The sequence below is a fragment of the Eriocheir sinensis genome, chromosome 21 (assembly GCF_024679095.1).
Source record: "Eriocheir sinensis breed Jianghai 21 chromosome 21, ASM2467909v1, whole genome shotgun sequence".
Taxonomy (NCBI): domain Eukaryota; kingdom Metazoa; phylum Arthropoda; class Malacostraca; order Decapoda; family Varunidae; genus Eriocheir; species Eriocheir sinensis.
This window is the reverse complement of record NC_066529.1, coordinates 18,762,199-18,769,374: the sequence shown is the minus strand read 5'-3', so window position 1 is coordinate 18,769,374 and position 7,176 is coordinate 18,762,199. Positions and strand designations below refer to the sequence as shown.

Below are 7,176 nucleotides of genomic sequence, written 5' to 3'. Positions count from 1 at the left end.
TTATTATTATTATTATTATTATTATTATTATTATTATTATTATTATTATTATTATTATTATTATTATTATTATTATTATTATTATTATTATTATTATTATTATTATTATTATTATTATTATTATTATTATTATTATTATTATTATTATTATTATTATTATCATTATTATTATTATTATTATTATTATTATTATTATTATTATTATTATTATTATTATTATTATTATTATTATTATCATTATTATTATTATTATTATTATTATTATTATTATTATTATTATTATTATTATTATTATTATTATTATTATTATTATTATTATTATTATTATTATTATTATCATTATTATTATTATTATTGTTATCATTATTATTATTATTATTATTATTATTATTATTATTATTATTATTATTATTATTATTATTATTATTATTATTATAAATATTATTATCATTAGATTACTATTATTAGTATTATCATTATTATTGTTATTAAGATCCATGAATAGGACTCAAGGGGAAAAAAATAGGGCCCCCTTGATGTGCAGAAACGGATATGAAAAATAAAAGACACTCATACACAACAGAGTAAGAAGGGTATTAAAGTGGAGGGGGGGGGCTGAGGAGTTCACTGGTTTATAAGTATACATATAGCACGTACATCCCTCATATACAAAATGATAAGGAAATGAATAAGAAGGAAACCTCTCGCAAGGGCCTCAACCGCTAGCCTAGGTAGGTCGATAGTAATGCAAAAGAAAAACTAATGATAATCAGGTAGGAATGTGGAAGGGTAAGTTTTGCCTTCAACACCATAGTAACGACCAGCGCGTGTGTGCGTGTGTGTGTGTGTGTGTGTGTGTGTTTGTAATTATTACAATATCAATGATAACTACTACTACTACTACTACTACTACTACTACTATTACTACTACTACTACTACTACTACTACTACTACTACTACTGCTACTACTACTATACACACACACACACACACACACACCAATCACCTGTCATGGGTAGTACTAGTCACCAGTGTCATTTCCCTGCCAGGACTGGTGGTGACGGGGATGGCGGCGGCCTTTTGGAGCAAGCTCTGTCACCTGTTAAACCTGATTGCCTCATTTTCCCTATTCTACACAGCCTATTTTCAGGTATGTACCGTGGAGAGAGAGAGAGAGAGAGAGAGAGGACGTCTTTACATCATTGAACCTAAGCTTTGTTTTCCAGACTGGGCGCTCGGATGGCTTCATATGGGTGGTAAGTGGCAAAGACAGTTCGGTAGATGACGTACGTAGCCCGTAAGTTAATGTTTTAAGTCAGTGGTTCATAAACTGGGTCGTTAGTTATTTCCAGGAGGAGCGCCAACCCTGGAATAAAAGTAGGAATTTCTGTTGTATTATTTGTTATTACCTAAACAAGACTGGGCTAAGATTGAGAAGTTTATGAAAGAAGAATGGAAAATTATGTCCTTTATCAAGTCAAGTTTCTTATAGTCTATTTAGGCTTACCATTGTTAATACACCTGGGAGCGAATTCTATCTAGCTATATAATGCAAGGGGACGTGAAGGAAGAATCAATTCCTGAAGGGGGCGTACTTGGTATTCATTGTTATGATTTACTGATGGTTGCTTGCATTAATTATCACTTTGCCTTTTATAAGTATAGCAAGGGTATTGTACATTCTTGCATTATTATTATATAGTATTATTGTTGTTGTACCGTGACATACCTGCACTAACTAACCTGAGTTCTCCCATCCCACTCGCTCTCGTCCTCGCCCTCGCCTTCGCCCTCACCCCCGCCCCCACTCCCGCCCTTGCCCTCGCCCTCGCTCCCGCCCTTGCCCTCGCCCTCGCCCTCACCCCCGCCCTCGCCCTCGCCCTCACTCCCGCCCTTGCCCTCGCCCTCGCCCTCGCCCTCACTCCCGCCCTCGCCCTCGCCCTCGCCCCCACCCTCACCCCCGCCCTCACCCTCACCCCCGCCCTCGCCCTCGCCCTCGCCCTCACCCTCGCCCTGGCCCTCGCCCTCGCCCTCACCCTCACCCCCGCCCTCACCTCACCTCTCCCTCGCCCTCACCCTCGCCCTTGCCCTCGCCCTCGCCCTCACCCTCACCTCCGCCCTCGCCCTCGCCCTCACTCCCGCCCTTGCCCTCGCCTCCTCCCTCACCCTCACCCCTCCCTCGCCTCGCCCTCGCCCTCACTCCCGCCCTCGCCCACGCCCTCGTTCTCACCCTCACCCCCGCCCTCGCCCTCACCCTCACCCCCGCCCTCGCCCTCACCATCACCCCCGCCCTTGCCCTCACCTCACCCCCCTCACCCCTCACCCCTCCTCACCTCGCCCTCCCCCTCCCGCCCTCACCCTCACCCCTCGCCCTCACCCTCACCCCCCACCCTCACCCTCACCCTCACCCTCACCTCACCGCCCTCACCCTCGCCCTTGCCCTCACCCTCACCCCCGCCCTCACCCTCACCCTCACCCCCGCCCTCGCCCTCGCCCTCGCCCTCACTCCCGCCCTCACCTCACCCCCGCCCTTGCCCTCATCTTCTTCCTCACCTCACCCTCCCTCCCCCTCATCTTCGCCCTCCTCACCCTCACCCCCCGCCTCCTCCCTCGCCCTCACCTCACCCCCCCCTCCCCTCGCCCTCACCCCCCCCCCCCCCCTGCCCTCGCCCTCGCCCTCACCCTCACCCCCGCCCTTGCCCTCATCTTCGCCCTCACCCTCACCCCCTCTCGCTCACTCCTCCTCCTCGCCCTCCTCCTCGCCCTCACCCCCTCGCCCTCGCTCACCCCCCCCTCACCCCCACCCTTCCCCTCCTCCCTCACCTGCCCTCTCACCACCTCGCCCTCACCTCGCCCCTCTCATCCACCCTCACCCCACCTCTCCCCCTCACTCTCTCTCTCTCTCTCTCTCTCTCTCTCTCTCTCTCTCTCTCTCTCTCTCTCTCTCTCTCTCTCTCTCTCTCTCTCTCTCTCTCTCTCTCTCTCTCTCTCAAGTAACTAGAGTTGTAGGGTGAGGAATGGTAGGTTTGTGAGGGTGATGAATAGTCTGGTGATGGTAATAGTAGTAGTGCTAGTATTTAGCAGTAGTAGTAATAGTAGCAGTAGAAGGTATAGCCAACCTTGTTTTCGCTCATCCCAGTGTTAATGGAGGTGCGGGCAGTGTGGTCCATCAACGTGGGCTGCCTGCTGTGCCTGTTGGTGTACCTGGCAGTGGCGAGGCTCAGAACCGTCACTAGGAAGTCCATGCCCGACCTCAAGCTGACCCACGACTCCCAGACCTCATCATTTCCCAGCCTGGCCGCCCTTGTTCTCCATCACGAATCTGGGTAGTAGAGCGAGTCGGTGTAGGTTATTCCCTGACTTCTGCAACGAACGGTAGTATTGATTAAAGAGTAATGAATTTTCTTACTTATCCAAACAATGTAAGAACACACTATAGCCTGCTTATGTATACTTACGTAGTTACCTTAATTTGTGTGGTCGTGGTTGCAGGGATATGGTGTCCGTGTTCCTGGTACTGACGTGGCTCAAGTTCCTCAGCATGAGCTCCAAGGAACACCTCAGGTCAGCACTCAGCAGGCGACGAGAGAGAGAGAGAGAGAGAGAGATTTACATAGATTTACATAGAAAATCAGACCACACAGACCCCATGGTCCAGATTTGGTGGTCTGTCCTTAAACCTAAGTGATTTTACATTAATCAGAAGACTCCAAAACGTTGCATTTCTACTCTAGTTGATATTAAGTTGAAGGAAGTGACGGTCGAGCTTATTTTTGAAGGAGTCAATCGTGTTACACTGGACCACTGACGGTGGAAGCTTATTCCATTCTCGCACTACAACGTTGGTGAAGAAAAATTTGGTGCAGTCTGAATTTACTTGTCTACATCTGAGTTTTACGCCATTGTTCCTCGTGCGCAAAGTGTCATAGATCATAAACAATGTTGATCTGTCTACATTCGTGAAACCATTAAGTATTTTAAAACATTCGATCAGTTTTCCTCAGAGGCGACGTTTCTCAAGAGAGAACATGTTAAGGTTGGAAAGACTTTCTTCGTAGGATTTGTTGAGAAAGGAAGGGATCATTTTCTTTGCCCGACGCTGAACACCTTCTAATTTAGCAATATCATATGCATGGTGGGAGACCAAAACTGTACCGCATATTCCAAGTGGAGTCTGACTAAACTGTTGTAGAGCAGAGTATTAAATCTTTATTCTTGAATACAAAGTTTCTTTTAATGAAGCCCAACATTCTGTTCGCTTTATTTGCTGCATCGATGCATTGCTGTGAGAATTTGAGGTTTGACGCGATTTTGACCCCCAAGTCTTTGACGCATTGAACGCTTTTGAGTTTAACGCCGCGCATTTCGTATTCTAACTTCTTATTCCTCGTTACAACTTGAAGGACCTGGCACTTGTCTACGTTAAAGGGCATCTCCCATCTATCTGACCAAGCTGAAATTTTGTGCAAATCCTCTTGGAGGCTTTGCCTGTCTTCGTCAGTGAGAACCGAGTTGCCAATCTTTGTGTCGTCTGCAAAATTACTAATGCGGTTATTGAGTCCAACATCCACGTCGTTGATGTAAATAATGAATATCAATGTGCCAAGAACAGAGCCCTGAGCGACGCCACTAGTGACAGGCGCCCACTCTGAGTTAAATCCGTCAATCACTACTCTTTGTTGTCTGTTGCTCAACCAATTCGCGATCCATTGGTTTACTTGACCGTCAATACCTATTTGCTTTAATTTGTAAAGTAATTTATGATGCGGGACTTTATCAAACGCTTTCTGGAAATCAAGATAGACTACGTCCAGTGATTTGGTTACGTCATAAACAGTGAAGAGGTCGTTATAAAGGTTAATAGGTTTGATAGGCAGGATCTTTTGTTTCGGAAGCCATGTTGTGAGTCCCCAATCAATGAGTGGCTTTCAAGGTAATTCACAATTTTGTCTCTAATTATGCCCTCAAGTAGCTTACCTACAACCGAAGTTAGACTAATGGGCCTGTAATTACCTGGTACTTTTGTGTCTCCTTTCTTGAAAATCGGTGTCACGTTAGCCTTTTTCCAATCTGAAGGGACGATGCCTTGTCGCAAGGACATATTGAATACGGTTGTGAGGGAGGAGAGTATTTCGCTCTTTGTTTCTTTCAGCAGAGTTGGATATACTTTGTCAGGTCCAGGACTTTTATTACTTCATCGGTTGTTATTTCAAAATTAGGCAATGCATGCTCGAGATTTACAATAGTACTGGTGTTGGTGGTAGCGAGAGGAAGACTGTTAGTATTAAACACCGAGGAAAAGTAATTGTTTAAGAGGTTTGCAATGTGTTGGCTGTCAGTCACTAGTGCACCGTCGCTGTTTGTTAAAGGTCCAATACCACTTTTGATCGCCTTTCTGTTGTTTATGTAACTGAAGAAAGATTTCGGATTATTTTTACAGTTGGCTGCAATATTTTCTTCGTATCTACGCTTTGCCTGACCTACTAGTCTTTTTACTCGTCGCCTGGCATCATTATAAAGTCTAATGTTTTCGGGCGTGCTTTGTTCTTTCTTTAACCAGTAAATTTTTTTTTCTCATTGACCGATTGCTTAATTTCGCTATTAAACCACGATGGGCTTTTATTAGTGTTAATTCGCTTCTCGCACAAGTGGATGAATGTGTTCTGCTGAGTGAGTAAGTGATTTCTAAAGCTTATCCAGGCCTCCTCTACGTTGCCGTCATCTGATAGTTGTATTTCTGTTAGTTTTTGTCGGATTTCTACGAAGTTAGCTCTTTTGAAATTGGGCACCTTTACTTTATTTTCAGTCACTGATGATTGAGCTTTAATGTCGACGCGCACTAATTTATGATCGCAAGAACCGAGGTGTTCTCCTACCGTGACATTACTGACTAGGTTATCTTGGGTCGTTATAACAAGGTCGAGTATATTATTTTGTCGAGTTGGCTCAGAAACCATTTGGCTTAGATAATTTTCTTCTAGAAATTCGATCATTCTATGTGACTCGCCTTCTGTACCTGACAGTGTCGCCCAGTCGATATGGGGGAGGTTAAAGTCTCCTAATATCAGTGAGTCGCTGTTATTAAGTGACTGCCTTAAGACGCTGTACATTTCAAGGTCGTCATCGAGTGATTGCCCGGGAGGTCTGTAGGTGACAGATATATTTAAGTTGACTTTTGCAATGTTTACTCGCACGCACAAATGTTCAACGTTACTGTTTCCCGGTGTTTTGTCAGTGGGTTGCAAATAGCTTTTGACATAAAGGGCGACGCCACCGCCTCTACGGTGAGAGAGAGAGAGAGAGAGAGAGAGAGAGAGAGAGAGAGAGTACTAACACCGCTTTAATTAACTCGCCACGGCAGGGAAGAGGGAATGCTTACGCCGCAAATGTCGCCGCTGAGGATGCTGAAGATGCTGACTTTCCTGTTCGTGCTGTTTGTCGGGGTCATCACGGCCGCCTACTTCGCCCATCTCCCTTCCTCACTGCCACAGCCGTCACCTTACTGAGCATCGATACCTCAGTTTGAAAAGTAGAGGAGAAAGCAACGTGCCCTACCAGGAGCCACATTCTCAAACTCTTCATTGCTCACACACCCACATTTGGTAAGGCTTCCGTAGAGGTTGTGTTAGTATTTCCATGGGTAGTTTTATGAGCCTAGTGATAGTCTGATAAGGCGCACTCATGAGAACCCGACTAATTTCCTTTGTGGCCTTTCGAAATATTTGTTGCTAGAGGCGAAAGCGTCTGAGAACACATGGTCAATAGCAAGGAATCTATCTAGAAACCCTAAAGTGTATCTCCCCGAGACCAGCGTTACCAAATTATCGTACTCAGCCGCTCAGCACATCGTATTTTCCGGTTTCTGAGTCAACAATCGCAAACGAACCCTAGCTAATATTGCACTTTACTTGAATACAGAGGGAAAGCAGATTAGGTTCGCATGGCTTTCATTTTCGAAGTTGACCACTCTTTTGGCTGCTTATTCCTACCTTTTTTTTTTATCAGAGCAGTGATTATTAGGCTTTTTTTTCTTCTTTTTTCCCTTGAGCTGCTTCCTTTACTGTAAAAAGTAAAGTCAAACGTAGAGGAAGACAGTTATATGTTTTTATCAGGTGATGCCGTTAAAGTTTTCGCATAATCTAGGGTGAGGTGGAGTGAATGGAGTATTGAAGGGT

At 44.8% G+C, this 7,176-nt stretch overlaps 1 protein-coding gene across 1 annotated transcript in view; it reads left to right on the top strand.

Moving 5' to 3' along the window:
• Positions 1-1,033: 1,033 nt before the first annotated feature.
• The window catches only part of LOC127001847 (uncharacterized), a 7,150-nt gene continuing 1,007 nt past the window's right edge, over positions 1,034-7,176 (top strand). The window contains exons 1-5 of the mRNA XM_050867043.1: positions 1,034-1,151; positions 1,228-1,257; positions 3,141-3,327; positions 3,494-3,565; positions 6,363-7,176. The exon at positions 6,363-7,176 is cut by the window's right edge and continues 1,007 nt beyond it. Of these exons, the coding sequence (XP_050723000.1) occupies positions 1,251-1,257; positions 3,141-3,327; positions 3,494-3,565; positions 6,363-6,507 (411 nt within the window). The 5' untranslated portion in view covers positions 1,034-1,151; positions 1,228-1,250 and the 3' untranslated portion in view covers positions 6,508-7,176. The remainder of the gene's footprint in view (positions 1,152-1,227; positions 1,258-3,140; positions 3,328-3,493; positions 3,566-6,362) is intronic.